The sequence below is a fragment of the Zonotrichia leucophrys genome, chromosome 2, assembly GCF_028769735.1.
Source record: "Zonotrichia leucophrys gambelii isolate GWCS_2022_RI chromosome 2, RI_Zleu_2.0, whole genome shotgun sequence".
NCBI lineage: Eukaryota > Metazoa > Chordata > Aves > Passeriformes > Passerellidae > Zonotrichia > Zonotrichia leucophrys.
The window spans coordinates 111,130,388-111,147,274 of record NC_088171.1 but is presented as its reverse complement, the minus strand read 5'-3'; the positions used below and the strand labels follow the sequence as shown (position 1 = coordinate 111,147,274).

Genomic DNA, 16,887 nt, shown 5'->3' with positions numbered 1-16,887 from the left:
AGCTGAAACAAGTTCTCAAAGTGCAGGTTTGAACATGAAATGTGAATTGAATAATAATATCTATCAGAGATCTGAACTTTGTTTTAGAGATGGGGCCAAAGCATTCAGAATTTTTTCCTGTGATGTTCATGGGTTTGGTTTCTATGCTGACTTGTACAGAGTGTTTTCCTTGAGGGTCACTCTTCCCTGAGCTACTTAAGTATATAAAATGAGGAGTGAAAACATAAATGAACAGATCATAGCAGCAAAACACTAACAATGAGGCCAAGCTGTAACACTTAAAACATGCCAATTATTTTAATTCCATCATAGTGGGAAAGCACTGCAGAATTACTCCTGTAAACCAGTGCCTTGTACTCACTCTGTGCTACATCCTGTGTATCAAAGGAGGACACACAAGTCCTTGCCATGGATGTTCACAGAGTAGCCTGCCCCTTTTTCAGTGTCAGAAACTGTTTAGGAGGCCATGGTCAATTCATGAATTGTTTCTCCCCCTGTGGAATGATGTCATTCTGTAGTGATTTCCTGTAGTTCCCATTGCAGAGTGGCTGATGGCTCTGCCCTAGTGATGACTTGCTGAATGATGAAATGTTAAGTGCAATGTTTTCAAAAGGTTATTGCTCCAACAGGCTTTGACCAGTCCTGTTTGAGAAGTGTGCTTAACATGAGTTGGCTTCTACATGTCTGTCACCAATTCAACATTTATTAAGGCATTGTTGTGACAGATTGTACAAGGCTCTGTTAAAGCAAAGGGTGTGAAATACTCACCTGTCACTTGAGATATATTTTTAAGAAGTCACTGAGTTCATGTTCAGAGTAACTCATCTGAACCAGTCAGAACAATAACCCATAAGAGCAGAGTGCTCAAGACCAGAGGCAGAACAGTGTCACAGGATGCTGATCACAGGTGGGAATGAGTTTGGGGGTCTTAAGGTGTGAGGAGTCATTTCAGGGGCTCTGGGACCCCCAGGAGAAGGTCAAACAAGGGAGCTTGCCTGGCAGAGTCCTTCTGGAAGCCAGTCTGGCCTTCTCAAATACAGGCACTGTTTCTCTGGTGCTCCATTCTTTCTATGTGCAGAAACAGGATGATGTTTGAACAGAACTGCATCAAAGAAGCAGCTACATCCATAAACTAATAAATTAATTCTTTAATTGGTACTAAATCCCTCTGAATGCTAATTGTTGTCTTACAGCTCACTTCGAGATAAATGCCATTTGTACTTCCTTAGACATTGAAAGTAAAGTATAAAATCAACCTACATCAACTTTGTGCCTGAAGACAGTGCTTATGTTTACCTTATGTTCCCCTAATCCCTGTAAAATCATTTCATACTGTGGATTTTAGGTGTATTTTTCACCCTAATGTATTCAGACTTTAGAGGCTCAATTAAGTCTGCAAATTATATATTTGTTTTCTAAGGTTTTTCCCCCTCCCAAGTACTAAGTGGTTTTAAGTTTGCCATTTTACATAGTAATAAAATATAATGGTTTTTTAGTGGACAGCTCAAAACACAATTATGTATTTGCACAATCAACTAAAAGAGTTGTCTGCTCAAGACATGCCAGAGAAGGTCAGACTGTTCCACAAAAAGCTTCTGTTCCAGGAACAAGTTCTTTTAAAATGTTCACATTTTGATGAAGCTTGCTTCCAGGCACTGATCAGTGTGCTAAACATTCAGTGTGTTAAGATATTTTCATGTGTCTAGCTGCTCTAAATGTGCAAGGAATTTGAGAAAAACACCATGGAAAAAGTACTTAAATATTTTTTTCCAAGCTAGTATTGAGGCCTGGATATTTTGAATCTAATTTTTCTTGTCTGGTGGCTAAGAAAGGTAAATTATAACATCCCATTTCTTTACAGCATACATTGATTATGACAGATTATTAATCTAGAGATGGAAAGGCCAAGCAGTGTACTGAAGAAGGCCATACAGAAGTGTGGGCACTTGAAAAATGAGGAGAGTGATAGTATTTAATTTTTAAGCTGAAATGCAAGTACAACCACCCGCTGTTAGAGAGTTGGTCAGCTTCTGTGATATGCCCAGAAAGTCTGCACAGGCTTCTTCTCTGCCTCCCAAATGGGATGAGTGCTCTGGGGAGTATTTTTTGGGGGGGATGGGGGGAGCATGGCAGGGATGGTGCTTTCCTGAACAAATTCACACAATTTCCAGTGCAGTGTTCACCTAAAATTACATCCGTATAATTACATCCCTGTATTGCACTGTCTCGTCTTTGAATTTTTGATTTTTATCTATCAGGAGAGCCAATTCTTAACAAATAAAATTTTAGTGCTTTTCTTAGGACAGTTTAAGGATGATTCATTTGTCAGGAATTTACTAACAAAGGAGGTTTATGATAACAAATGTGTGGAGAAGATAAACAGCAAAGGTTGTCCTTCCTCTGAAGCACTATAACTTGTTTAGTGGTTTAGGTGTCTTGGAGTCACTTCTTTATTTAGCAGTGTTTACAGTCTGTGAGGTTTTGTGTTTTCAGAAATGTGGCTACCTGCATCAGGCTGTTTGCTTTGTCTGAGTGCCAGCATGGGGCTGTTGGGTACTGAAATAGCATTTTCTGGAGCTCACAGTAAGGTCAGCAGTTTGTTCCTGGCCATAGCCTCTCTTTCTCTGCAATGACCAAGTCTGCGTTTTGCAGAAATGCCTGAATTAAATCAGGTACAACAGCCACAGTAACTGCAGCATGTCATGGAAACAACCTGTCTGCCTGTAGATCTTCAGTAGTCATTAAATTTAGTTACAGGAGCATTTAAAATGCCCTCACATAATTAAAATATATTACTGTCACTCCAAATAACATGGGTGACAAGGTATCATGGTAGCCATTGTGTGCTAGCTTTTAAAAATTATCATTAATTTATTCAGTTATATCACAACACTTTATTGGTTTGGAATTGAATTGGAAAGCACTGAATGAAATCTAAAGTTGTCCTTAAGATTGATGGGAATTTCCTTTTGATCTCTTTTATAGACATGTATATATACATATATATACATATACATACATACATATATACATATATATATACACACACATATATACATATACATATGTATATATATGCATATATATATAAGTATATATAACGTACACATATTTATATGCATATCTCTGTGTGTATCTGCTTTTATACACATACATATTTGCAAAACAGGGTAATGCCTTCATTTCTTCACTTGTGATACGTCTTTAATCCTGAATTTCTGAATGCATTGGGATTTGTTTGTTTGTTTATGCTTATGTTTGGCATTTTTTAATATGAACAAAATAATTCCTAATAAAGAGCTTTAAAAATGTTTATTTCTCTGAAAAGTGAGTTTACATTGTACAACACAGAGGACTGAGATAGGATTGTACCTAAATCCCAGGATTTGGGCTTGATACTTTCAGCCTGGCGTGACACAAGAATTCCCTGTGTATCTGTGCCACCCATCTGTGCTTTGGTATTTCTGCCTTTAATATAGGCCTGTGTTCTTACAGTTGGGTCTCAGATTTTAAATCAGCTGAAGAATGGGAAAATAGTAAAGAAGAAACTAAAAAATCCTGGAAGAGCAGTATACTACCTCTAAGAACACTTGAGGAGTTCTATTTTCCCATACGTGTTAAAACATGGAATGCGCGGAAATTGAATTTTAAAAATTATTTTAAAATAAAATATATACTTTTAGGACATTAAAAACAACAAATAAAAAGCTCCATGATGATCACTTGGGCAGTGCCTGGGTGGCTGAGCGTCAGAGAGCCAACAGTGGGTTTGCTTTCCAGGCTGCACCTTTTGTTCCTCAGAGCAGCAGGGAATGGCAGCAATGCGGATGCAGCAGTTTAGCTCCTGGGCACAAAGGGATCCTTAATGCCAATTAAACAGCAGACTTAATGAGTACCAAAAGCAGTCCCTGAGCCAGGCCTCTTTAGCTAAAAAAAGATGGGAAAGCAACATGTTGTAGGAAATGATGGAATTCTGAAAATCCCATAAGAAACGGGGAACACCCTTTGCTTTCCCTGCTGCATCCTCAGCTCTCTCGCTGTGCTAAAAGCAAAGCCGTGTAAAAATACAGGGGAGTAACTGGTGGAACTGCCCCATTTGGAAAGTGGCTTTTTGCTAGCTGGGGGACTGTTTGTGGTCAGTGTGTTATTTCTAACTAAAATGGCACTTCATAAAAATAACAAATTGTTGGCAACCATTGCTCTTTGAATTCTATTTCTAGGTCTCGTCTCTATTTCTGTTCCTCTCGGTTGCTTTTCTCCTAACAAATCAAACTTCAGGGTTGCAGCAGGAAATTTAGATTTAACCTCAAGAGTCAATGTTTTGTCTCATGTCTGCTCTAATGTGATACAGATGTTGGAACTGCTGTACGTAAGTCAAGATTTTATTGAACCAGCGCTCCCTGCCTAATAGAAAACACAGCTAACTGGAGTGCACATTAAACACAGATCACTCTGGAGGCACTAAGCCTGTGAATTCTAGAAATATATTGACAAAATACTTGGGATATTACTTCAATTGCACATCCTTCAGCTGTTTGATAGGGAGTTTCTGCCATGGTAAAGGAGCAGAGCTCTTAATTGTTTTAAGAAGCAAACTCAAAAGGTAAACATTAAAAAGAATGCAGTACCTGAAATTATTTACAGGTTGGCTTTTCTTTTTTTTCCAATTCTTTGTTTCCTTCTCTTTAGTAGATAACCAGAAAGACGGAAGAGACAGATTATCTATTGTATGCATTTTAACTTCTTTTTTTCCCCAGCAATCCTGATCTCCACTTTTCTTTCATGTTTAGTTTTCCCTTTCTTGAGTTGCCACTGTGGCCAGGGCATGCTAAATGCTTGGATATGTCCTTAATGAGGACTGAAAGGTAAACACTGACATTTCTCAAGACACTGCTATGTCAAATTAGCCCCAGGACAAAGTCATCTGGAGTCATAGCTTTCCTCTAATCATTTTCCCTCCCATATTGCTAATAATGAGATTTCTACTTTTCTGTACAGGCAGCACAGTGCTTCCTAAATGATATATTTATATTTATATTTATATTTATATTTATATTTATATTTATATTTATATTTATATTTATATTTATATTTATGATTATACCTGAAGGTTTAACACATCAGAGTGCTTTTCTTGCCCATAATAAAATAGGAATTGTGTATTAATTTAGTGCACCACACCCAAGACTCATGCCCTACAATAAAAGAGCCATGCAGAAATGTGCTACCCAGAGCAATCTCCAAGCAGCAAATTGACTAGGGAAAAGCCCTCAATACATAGAAAATGGGGAAAAAGTACAAACCAAAGAGCTCTACAGGGAATGACATTGATTTAAAAAGTCATACATATTTTCACCTAGTTAGGATTGACACATAGAGTGACTTTTTTTTTGTTTAAATCTCAAACTTCCACTTGTTGCTGAAAGTCTTCTGTGATTCTTGGGTGGAGCAGTGTATTTTGGATGGGGGTGTTAGGGGGCTACAGCTGGGACTTCAGGCAGCTCAGGGCTGCTGGCAGCTGGGTTGATAATGCCAGCAGCAGTGCAGGGAGAAACAGAGTTAGCAAAGGTGAAACCTTTGTGCTTTGTGGGTTAAAGCTGAGCTCCAGAAACAGCACAGCTGTGGTGTTAAAAAAGAAGTAAAAAACTCTCACTTGTTCAAATGATGGACATATCATAAAAATTCAATAATTTCAGCTATTGTATTATCAAAACAGATCATTAGTTGACCCTTAATATTTTGAACTATAAACTTATTTCTCCCCTAATGTGAACAGCCCAGCTTGAAGTTTATTGTCTTTCTGTATTCCACTGGAAGGCTTTTGGTGTTAGACTCAGGTTTTTCTACATAAACAGCAGCTCATGAAAAGTAGGGCTGTTTTGGGTCCAGCTGACAAATCTGGATGAAAAATAATTGATCCTATCTATTAACTATAATTGATCCTATCTATTAACTATATCAGAATATAAAAAAAAAAATTCTGGTCCTGTCACTCATTTACACAGGAAATTCTATATCAGCAACTATTTCCAGCAGGTAGCTTTTGGGAAAAAAAGAAGACAGTTTTATTATTGCCTAAAGCCCCCAACCTCAGTTCATATCCTGTAATGAATACAGGAATACCAAATCATTTTTAGAATAGAACACAAGGTCTGTTATCATATGAAAAAACTCTGAGGTCATCAGTGTCGAATAACATATTAATGTTTTTCTCTTCCAGGCTTCAGTTTGTTTCTGTCATTTCCACAAACACTCTACAACATTCACAGGTAAGTTAATTAACATTAAATAAGTTCTATCACCTCTTATTTAATTCTGTGTATTTTATGGTTTCCTCATTTACAAATAAATGTAATGCTTGAAGTAGAATAGCTTCTTTCATCCAGATGTTGCCCTGATAATGTAGGAAAAGGTTTTCCTGGTGAGTTTTCAAAATCTGACTGGTTTCTTTTTCATGTTTATAACTCTCTCCTTTTCCTTTCACTTGCTGTTCTCCAAGCAGTTTCACAGTGGACCTGCACAGTAAACTGATAGAGGCTCTGTAGTAAAAAACACTGCATTTTATTTGCAATCAAATGCGATTTGCAACTTCTGCCTGTGCTGCGTGGAATTCTGTAGCTGCCCATCCTGCACTCTGTGAAGTATTTAATTGTCTTCCTGGTCCTTCTGTAAAACTCTCCCCTGTATGCAGTCTGCAGATAATTGCTATCAGATGTAAGCTAGGCAGGTGGCAAGCTGTGATTACATCTAAGAACTGGCTTGCTGCACCCAAGAATTTTGTACTCAGTGATTTCATATTCCAATGGCCTATTTTTATTAATGCTGCCTGCCTTCCCCTAGTATTTGCTAGCTCATTTCACTCATCTGTCACTTCAGGTCTCTCAGGTCCTAAGTGTCCTGGAGGAGGGACTGTCACTGCCTGTCTTCAGGAATTACTGGAAACTAATATTAACATTTGAATTTTAGAGAGTCTATAAGACACATCTCTCCTACACAGCCCTTTTTGTGTGGTGGCACTCAGTGCCGTTTCCAGAGGCGTGCACAGCCCCAGGTTTGGGGCAGGAAGGTGGAGAGTTGGGAGATGGGGGGCAGGAGAGGCTGAGGACCTGCAGAAAGGCTGGGCAGTGGGGCAGGGGCTGGGAACCAGCCATGCAAGGAAATCTTGTTTGGGAATGACTGAGAGCAGGAGGGAAGCTCCTTGTGCATGTCAGCCCCTGGCAGGAGCAGCCTTTACCCCAGTGAGCATTGAGGGTTTGGTTTCCTTCCTTTCCTCTCAGGACTTTTGTTTAGTATTTTCCTTTTCAGGTCATCACTTGACATGGTTCCTCTCAAGCCTTCTGCTGGGCTTGTCATTCCTATGAAATTTTTAAACTACCTGTCAGGTTTGCTTGAATGATGCATGCAAGAGCTCTTTGGTGATGAAGGATTTGAGTTTTTCAATCATCGCCTCTCTTTCTCCATCCTGCTGCCTGTTCACAGTTGTTATTTTAGGAGTAGGTGATTCCTTTTTGGCATGAGAAAAATATTTCTTGGATTTTTGTCTAGCTGTTTCTATAAATACATATGTTCAAACATTTTAAACAGGACATTTCCCAGTACATTTCAAACACAGAATTGCTCTTCTGAACTAGCTGTATGAAGGAATGGTTTAGTGGTAGTGAACTTAGAGTTACCATTTTCCTAGCTGACAGAAAATGCAATAATTTACTACCTTGAAAAAACAGCTTAAAATACCCAAGAAAACACAATGTATCATTAATTTTTCTGTGTTCTAATTAGGCAAAAAGCCTCCCCTTTAGGCTGTATTTGGACTAAAGTGACTAAATCCTAATGTACAGGATCCTCAAGCAGCATGACCTCCAGCCCTGAACAAGAGCAATACCTGCCAGGCATGATCTTCACTCTGCTGCTGCTGAAAACATGGGGTGTATTGACTGAAACAAGTTTATGTCTCATGTTAGAAGCTTCATCCTCTAAAGGATAGATTTGGAATTCACAGCATCTCTGCATGCTTGAGAGCACTGCAGCTCACTTTGTGTGAGTTTACTGGTCCATTGCCAGACAATGGTGAGCAAGCAAAGCAAATGAATCAGTAAATTGTAACCCCAGAAATAAATATACTACAATTTCTTGTAAAATGTCTGGTATCTATCACATTTGCACTGGTTACAAGAGGAATTCTTGGGCTGAGTTTGGTCTAGAGTTTGAGGTTACTGTGTTGAAATAGAATGGATAAAATTACTTTCTCTTCAAAACTATTGTATTTATTTCCAGAGCACATTTAAAGAAAACACTGAAGAATGATTCTCTGTATGAAGGACTGCTACCTCTTGTGTCACCTCTGTTGCTGTTCATTCTTCTTACAGCCTGGGTGGTTTTATCTCCAAGCAACATATTAGCAAAGCAACCCAGACTGTTTTTATGGATGGTTGGGGTTGCTTTCTCAAATGTTATTGTAAGTATATTTGAGGTGGTGGTATTGTTTAGAGATGGCTTTCTATTTTTCTGTGAATAAGCAGAAGGGAGCAGAAAATGTAGCTAAGAGCAGCAGAGTCACACAGCTCTTCTACCTCAGTGTACAAGACACTGTGTGACTCTGTATTTTTATGTCACTGTGTCTCATAAAAATACACCACAACACCTGTCTGGACTGGGGACACTTACAGTACTGAGATACCTCCTTTGCCACAGTGGAACACCTCTGTGAGGGTTCTGGTTTGTTTTCTGAGGGTTTATGAAAACCCTAGGGATGCCTTACTTCCAGAAATATAACAGATACTCCCCAGCATGCAGGCAGAAGTGGGGATTTGTCAAAGTAAAAGAAAGGTCAGCACTGGCACAGATTTACTAGCCAGAGTGGAGGGTTTGTAGCTTTCCCCTGCTCTTGTGTCCATTGCTGTGGTCCATGCATTCCTGTATCCTGCAGTTCAGCTGGTCCTACATTTTCCCTTCTCCACTCAGAAAAAGGCTGTACCAGTGACAGCATGTTTTAGGGAAAGATGTGAAGAGCTGTAGGGGCCTGTGATGGCTCTCTGCTCACAGATTAGTTTCTCCTGTACCATGTCATGGTGACCAGTTTCCCCCCTTTCATTCCCAAGGGACAGCACAAACCTCTGTGCAGTTCTGGCAGGGGCAGCCAGGCAGTGGTGTTGAGCCCTGCAGGTAACCCAGGGCTTTCTTCTCTGGGGGAAGCCAGGAGAGCAGCCAAGCAGACAGGTGTTCTTGCATTTAAGCAAAAATAGCCTAGAGGATAGTCACTAGTGTCATCTTAGGAAAATAGACTCCAACTCCATCTAAAATCTTGCCATTGAGCAATGCTACATCCAGTTTAAAAAGTGGAAGGCTAGAAGTGTCTTGCACTATGAGACACATCTTCAAAAATGTGAGGTTTTAAAAGAGAAAGTACTAGACCCTGTAGAAATATGAATTCAGGAATGGAAAAAAAAGTTTTAATTGTGATGTTTGTTAGGTGTATCCTATAAATGTACATTTCTGAGGGTCACAAAATCAAACAGTTCCATCTTAAGGACTTAATCTCACAAAAATGAGTTGATTTTCAGATGTATTTCATTGTATGCATTATTCATTACCCAATCTACCCCTTTTTCTTAAGAGAATAGTGGAGATTCCAAAATGAGAAATACAATTGCTTCATGCCAGTGGGGAAAATGCTTTCAGAGTTTGGCAGATGGCACATTCTGCACATACATCTTAACCAACCAAGAGTGATTGTGGCAGGATGCTTGCAGAAGAAAAATAGTAAGGCAAACCAGAGGTTTCGTTACAGGCTGCAGTTTATCAGTGATGGTGTGCAATATATATTCTTCAGGCTTTGTTTTTTCTTTTCCCAAAGCATACATTGCAGTGTTGGAGGCTCGTGCGGATTAAAAATGTATGCATGTTAGCTGAACATTTTAACATTTTAAAAGCAAGCATTAAAAATATATGGGTGTTAGTTGGAATTTGTAACATTCTAGAGTTGAAAATCAAGCCAGCATTTCCTTTCACCTCTCTGGTTCCTTAGACATGTTTCCCCCAGCATCAGAGGAAGGCTTGTCATGGCAATATTTTTCTTTTCCATGATAGCCTGACACATTGGGTTTCCATTACCTGTTCTGCAGACCACAAACTGCAGACCATGGCTCTCTACCTGCCATCCCACTTCCAGTATCTGGAACTTCTCATGCCTTTGACCATGTATTTGGTCACCTAAATATGTAAGTATAACAATGGTTTAAAACAATGTGAAATCCAACCTATGGTCAGGTTCAGTTATGCAGGCAGAAAAATTACAGCTTATAGATTGCTTTAGCAATTTATGTTACCTTCTGGAATGATTCCCAAAGGACTCATAAAAAAACAGTGTTATTAAAAAAATTCACAATCAATACTGAGAATAGAAGTGAAAATATTAACATCAGGTACAAAGGCTTCTTCCACTATAAAAAGTTAATTTATTTTTTCATGGTTTATTTTTGCATTCTTCAGTTTCCACAGCACAGGCAGCAAAGCCAGTATTTCTTTCCTATGGTCAGACTCCTACTGCTGCTGTCATAAGATTTCAGGCACTGCACAGGGAATGAGTTTTTCATTCTTCTGCTGTTTTCAGGATACATAAAATCTATTTTAAACCACATTTCAATTTTGAGTGAAACTTAAATCAATAAAATATTTCAGATGTGCCTAAATTCCTTTGCTTTTTTGTAATGGGCATGATATATATGAGACACGTTTCTTAAGGAGTCTAAGCCAGACAAAACACTTTGGTGTGCTTAATTGCTTTTAAAATACTGAATTTCAAGTGAATTAGTCCCATTATGTTTGCAGAACTCAGTATAATTAAACTAATTGTCTTCAGTTAAACCGTGCACCATAAATTCATTTTTTCCACCGTTCTGAGTGGGATCCCTTTCTCTGGGCCCCCAGCTGCATCTCCAGGGAGCCCACTGCCGTGATTGAGCCAAGAAATTGGTGTTTTAGTACATAAAGGCGTGCTAGAAAAGAGAAAGAGGATGCGAAAATGTCGTATATTGTCTTCCCTCCCTTCTATACAATGAACCAGAAGATATTTCTGTCAGGCTGCACGATTAAAATACCAGCACACTCTCCAGCACAGTATTAATTAGGTGGTGGCACATTTGATTTGGGATCACAACTTTATGAGTCCCTGTGAAAGCATAAGTTGGCAAACAAATTCCCCTTTTGTGAAGATGTGCTTCCACTTAGCAAGTGTATCAGAACACTGTCTCCAGGAAAGGGTGTATGTCGGGATACCAGTTGTTGGTTTCTCTGGGTCTGGATTGAAGGCACTTGAGATGGTAGTTCATGTTGGGACTCAGGTGTTTATTATTTCTTAGCAGTAAAACAATCTCACTACTGTGATTTTGGCAGCTTTTCATTAGAAGGCACAAAATGGCCAACAACCTCTTGTTACAAGGTCTTTTAAGACTAAACTATCCAATTAAGAACTGACACCTAGATTATTTTCCCTTTTAACCCAATAACTGATCCCAAAGAGCCCGTAATGCGGACTTTCCTGCCCAATTACAAAATGTCACCCAAACCCATGAAGAAGAAGGAAGAAGAAGGATGAAGAAGAAACCCAGGATGACACCTTGTGCCCTCTATCTTGCTTCCATCCACAACATACTAAAAATCCCAAAATCTACATTTCTCACCAAGTGATGCACCTACACTACTCTCTATAATCTATTTCACACTTTTGTGGATTCTAGTCTATCTTGAAGTCTAGGAAAATTTTTCCATGAATGAGGGTCAAAGTCAATGCTCCCCTGGGGGTCAGGGCACCTCAGAGCAGACACAGAAATATTCCTGGTGCTCTGGGTTTCCACAGATGTATTCTAAACTGCAATAATATCCTCTAGGACCCAGTGAGGCACAAAGGTGTGTGCCTACAATCCGCCTTCTCACCAGAAACCGGCCCCATGTTGAACTGCGGCCTTGTTTCCCTCTCACCCAAAGCAACCCGCGGAGAAAATGGAAATACTTTTCTTTAGACCCTCGGGGCTGGCCCAGCACTTCTCACCTGGCCCCTTTTGCTCCGGCAGTGCAAGGTGATCATCTGCCAGATGAGCAGCACGCGGCCAGAGCTGTTCCACTGGTTCCTGTTCCCGCTGGCGCTGGTGGTGTACGCAGCCATCTCGGGGCTGCTGGGCCCCATGGAGGAAGCGGTTCTGGCCGTGTTCACCACCCTGGTCACGGCTGCCCACGTGCACTACGGCGTCTGCGTGGTGAGCACAGGGGTCTGGAAACAGCTTCTGGTTGGGGCATTGTCTGGGAGTCTGAATGTTTACATTTGGGGTTTTTTTTTTTAGTCCTGTGTGTTGTTTTATTTAGTTTAAAGTTAAAAAAACCAAACCATTTTATTGCAGGAGGCCATGCCTTTTTGCATGGGCAGCAACTTCAGTGACTTGAATTATTCCTATGTAGCCAACTGGTTTCAGCTTTAGGCCCATCAGAATTAGAATATTTATAGACTGGTTTTACGTAGCAGTCGACCCATGAAGCATGAATGCACCCACCTCTCTCTTTTTGCCTTTCTTCCTCCTAAGGTCACTTGACTGAAAAAATAGGAAGGTAAAATGCAAAGTGGCATAAATAGAAATAATAAAATAAGGTCAACTTTGCTTTGAATCTGCAGGCAAAATAGCTGTCCCAATTTTTTTCTTGGCCCTCTGCTAACATCTCTCAAGCTGGTGACATGAATAGTTTTCCAGTTCATTCAATCTTATCAGCACATTTTCGTATCTGCTACATCTCAGTCTTGCCACTGTCATCTGAACTACAGCTTAAATTTTTACTTTATTGAGGCCCCCTTTTCTAAATTGTGAAATGATCATTTAGCAACTGTTTTAAAGGCTTGAACTTTTAGATAAAACATCTTCTCGTTTCAGAGGGAGCTGGTCAGTGTTCTTTTATTTAAGCCACAGCAGTGGGATGTAAGGATTTTTCTTTGAAAGCAGCCTTTTGTCAGCAGACATTGGTGGTATGATAGAGTCTATCTGAGCATCGACATGGGCCTGTTGGTGGGGGTCAGAATGGAAATACCCGGTCAAAATTCACAATTGACAGAGGGACCCAGCTCCATCACAGCTTATGTCACCTGTGAATCCAGTCTGTAGCCATGTAACTTCCCAGCAGTGTGTTGCAAGAGGAATGTAAGGAAAACAGCTGTCATGTTTGAATACTTACAGGTCTCCATGTACTCAGGGATCCCCAAGTATGTGAGGACTGTGGTTGGGTTCCCCTACTCTTACTGGGAGAGGAGAGGCAGTGAATTGTGAAGCAGATACAAAACAGGGTGCTAATCTCTGTGATTTCTCTTTAGGGTAGGCAGCTGAGCGAGCACTTGAACATTTACATCTTCTCCCTGAAGAAACGCGTCCAAGACTGAACACCTGCACTATGATCAGACTGGAACACTTAACATGGAGATTTGCAGCTCTTCTGATGTGATAAATAGTTGGAATGAATCTGATTAAAACAACCAAAGAATAGAAAAGTACAGATATCTGGACCACTGCAACAATGAGCTATGCAGCCAGATGCCTCATCTCAGAGGAAGATCCTGTCCAGCAGAGAACTTCACCAAGTTGTTCTGTTGATATTTATTCTTCTTACCAAGCCATGTTACTTGCCTCTCTTTTGTCTTCCTCTGCCTTACCACTGTGTCCAAAGTCCTGGATAAATGCATGCTGGGTTACACAAGATCCTTGGTGGTTTATAACCAGCACCGGTTTTATACAGCCCAGTCACCAGTGGGACTCCAGCAGTGCAAACCCTCCCTGTGCATCCTTCCCACTCACACATCTGTGCCTGCTTCATTTGCCTTATTTAATTTTCTCACAGCTCATTTCTTCCACACAACCTCCTGAAAGGCTTATGCACATTTAGTCTTTTCCTCACCTCATTTGAATGTGTGAAGACAAGAGAATGAGCTCAGAAAGCTATGGGTACAGTAAAGTGTTTTTGAAATGTACAGTTTTTTCCCCATTCTCAGCATTGAGTCTCAGCTGACCTGTCAGAAATGTAGGCCTAGCACAGCAGCAGCTGGCCCTTCTATTTATTTTCTAGGCAGTAACAAGCACATTGTTTATATTTCAGTAGCAACAAACAATATAGCCTACAAAGGTAAACAGCTGAAAATAAATTTGGCCAGCAAACCTTCAAAGATTTGCATATTTCTCTTCAAAGCTAGTTTCAGTCCAACATCATCTACCAGTACAAAATGCTAAACAAGTCATTATTTGCCTGTATGCTTGAAGCAAATTCTTGTGGTTTTGGAAAATGCCATAGGAAAAAGAAACAAGAATTTTTTTTAAAAAAAAACATTACATGTTTGCATGCAGATGTAAACTGCTCCCTTCATCTATAATACACGAGGGTTTTCTGTGTGCCTTGGAGAGGGAGTAAGAATTTGAGTTTCATGTCTTTTCATAAGCTGCCCTAGCCAGAGGGCTTTTGTGGCCTTGAAGCACTAATTAAACAATCTGTCCACTTCCCCAAGGTAAGCACAGAGGGATGTGATTGACAGCCTGGCACGTTTATTAACTATTTAACCATCTCACTTGCCAGAAGCCAGATGGAAGTGCAGTTTTTGAGCTGCTGAGCTGAGTCTTCATCTTTTTCAGTTCTTAGACCATTTCTGTGAGTTTATCACTAGCCAGATCATTTTTGCACCCCAGTTAACTTACCCTTACATCAGTAGCTCTTATTATATTTTCAGCTGAGCCACTGGCAAGTTGTATGAGCAGCTTCAGCTTAAGCTGGTACCTCCTGTTACAGCAGTTGCCCTATGACAACACCAGCAGGGCCGATTTCCCCAGGCAGCCCTTGGCACAGGCACCAGGGAACAAGCTTGCACATCAGCTTCCCCTGCTCACAAAGCAGAAACATTGGAAAGTCCCTTTAGGTTTGAAAGAATCCATGTTCCACCTACCAAACAAGCACACTGAGAGTCTCACCCTCCAAACAAACACCAGGTGAGTCACAGTTCAAGCAGCTCCAGGTGTGAGTCAGGCAGAGGGGACAGGTCATGCTGTAATGCAGAGTCAGAGGTTTTGCCAAGAGCCAGGCAGGGAAGGGAGGATGCCCTTTGGCACTGCTGTGGTCCAGCACAGGAGGCATCTCCCAGGCTTCCTCCCACCAGTGTGGCAGCCATGCCCTTACCCTGTGTGATGCCCAGAGAACATGGGGTGTCCACAGAAGTGTCAGAAGTGTTCCCAACTACACAAAGACTCCCCTGGAGTAAGTCTGAAGTCTCTTTATTTGATGAGGTTTGCCAAAAAAGGTAGTTCTGACTGTATTTGGAGGGGAGTGATGAGTTTGATGTTGCTGCACACACCCAGCAGTCTCAACATTTGATGAAGTTGAATACTACATCCATACCTGATACACTGCCACAAAAGTCCCACCTGCTTTTTAAGGGCACTTTGTATTTCACCTTTCCATCACAAGCATTGAGGAAACTCTGGTGAGAAAAGAATTGGGAAACAATAAACAAAAATAACTCTAAATTGAATGTGGTCATAAGGAGAAACTCCACGGACAGGCTTCTTTTTTCCATCTGTATTGCACTTATTTAGGAAACAGCTGGAAATAAGGGTCACAGAAGCAGTGCATTCTGATGCACTGGAATGGAGTATTTGAAATATTCATTAAATGAAATTATAAAACTTGAACTACCACAACCTGCACTTGTACCTTACTAAAGAGAAACTGAGTATCACTTTTAAAGGGCTTAATCTCTGGCCAGTTTTTTCACCTTCTACATGAAAACATGGCAAATAACTTTCTTTTTCCTCTTTAAAGCAATTTATCACTACAATCTGTATAAAGACAAGTATAAAAAGAGATCATGTATTGCACAGTGTGTCTATTGAATTATTAGCTGTCATAGATGACAACTGGTTCAATGAATAGGAAGAAAAATGCTTTTGCTCATAGGGCTGTACGGTCACAGATTTATTTTGCAAAGTCAGGTATGTAGATGACCTAACAGTCTAACAATACATTTTTTGGGTCACATTATGGCAGAAAGTTTCAACTACCTGAATAGGAAAATATATAATTTTTTTCATGCTTCAGAGCAGTTGCACTAACCCAAGGAGATGCCTTCCTCCTGGTTTTATGAAAAGCAGCTAAACAAGAGCTGCTCTCCCAGGTTTGAACACCTGGGTTGGAAATGGCTCCTCTGGTCTCTGCCTCATCCTCCCCTCCTTTGTCAGAGGCCCAGGGATACCTGGAGCAGTGAGGTGCAGGCTGGTGGCTCACAACAGAGTCACTTCAACACAGAGGAAAAGGGTCCCGATCCAAGGCTCAGAACTCCTGCGCTTGAGCAGCAACTACTGCAGCTACAAAAGACCAGAGCTGTGAGAGCAACAATGAATTTTCCCCCTTCTCTCCCAACAAAACCTCATACTTTAATCTAAAATCTAGGTGGCTTTTAGGTACTGTATTGAAGATTCATCCCTGAATACCTGGCCTGCGAGAAGCCCACTGGGAGCTTGGGTACCTTTTTGTAGTGCTCTCTTTGCCTCCTGGCTGCTGCCAGTTTTGCTTCAGACTGATACCCAAGGGAGTTAGCACTCCAAAATCTGAATATGCATTTACCATAAAGAAAAATGTGCTGTTTACGTGCACATACATGCATACATGGATTTTCTGGTTTGATTTATAAAAGGGAATACAGTTGCTGAGCTCTTGGGGAAACAGATGCTATCCACACACACAGCATAAATGGACTTCTGGGTTTTTAAAGCAGCTGCCTTTTTCTTCCTGCTCCCATATGCAGCCCCTGATGAATCAAAAATATGCATTTAATCCAGAAAATTATTTTTTTAGAATGTTCTGAATAGTCTCTAGAGC

The 16,887-nt window shown here is 40.4% G+C and overlaps 1 protein-coding gene across 1 annotated transcript in view; it reads left to right on the top strand.

The window, feature by feature from the left end:
- Positions 1-16,844, top strand: part of LOC135444418 (ethanolaminephosphotransferase 1-like) — a 56,595-nt gene extending 39,751 nt beyond the window's left edge. Inside the window, exons 7-10 of the mRNA XM_064706064.1 lie at positions 6,221-6,269; positions 8,275-8,455; positions 12,069-12,251; positions 13,349-16,844. Of these exons, the coding sequence (XP_064562134.1) occupies positions 6,221-6,269; positions 8,275-8,455; positions 12,069-12,251; positions 13,349-13,414 (479 nt within the window). The 3' untranslated portion in view covers positions 13,415-16,844. The remainder of the gene's footprint in view (positions 1-6,220; positions 6,270-8,274; positions 8,456-12,068; positions 12,252-13,348) is intronic.
- The last annotated feature ends 43 nt before the right edge of the window (positions 16,845-16,887 follow it).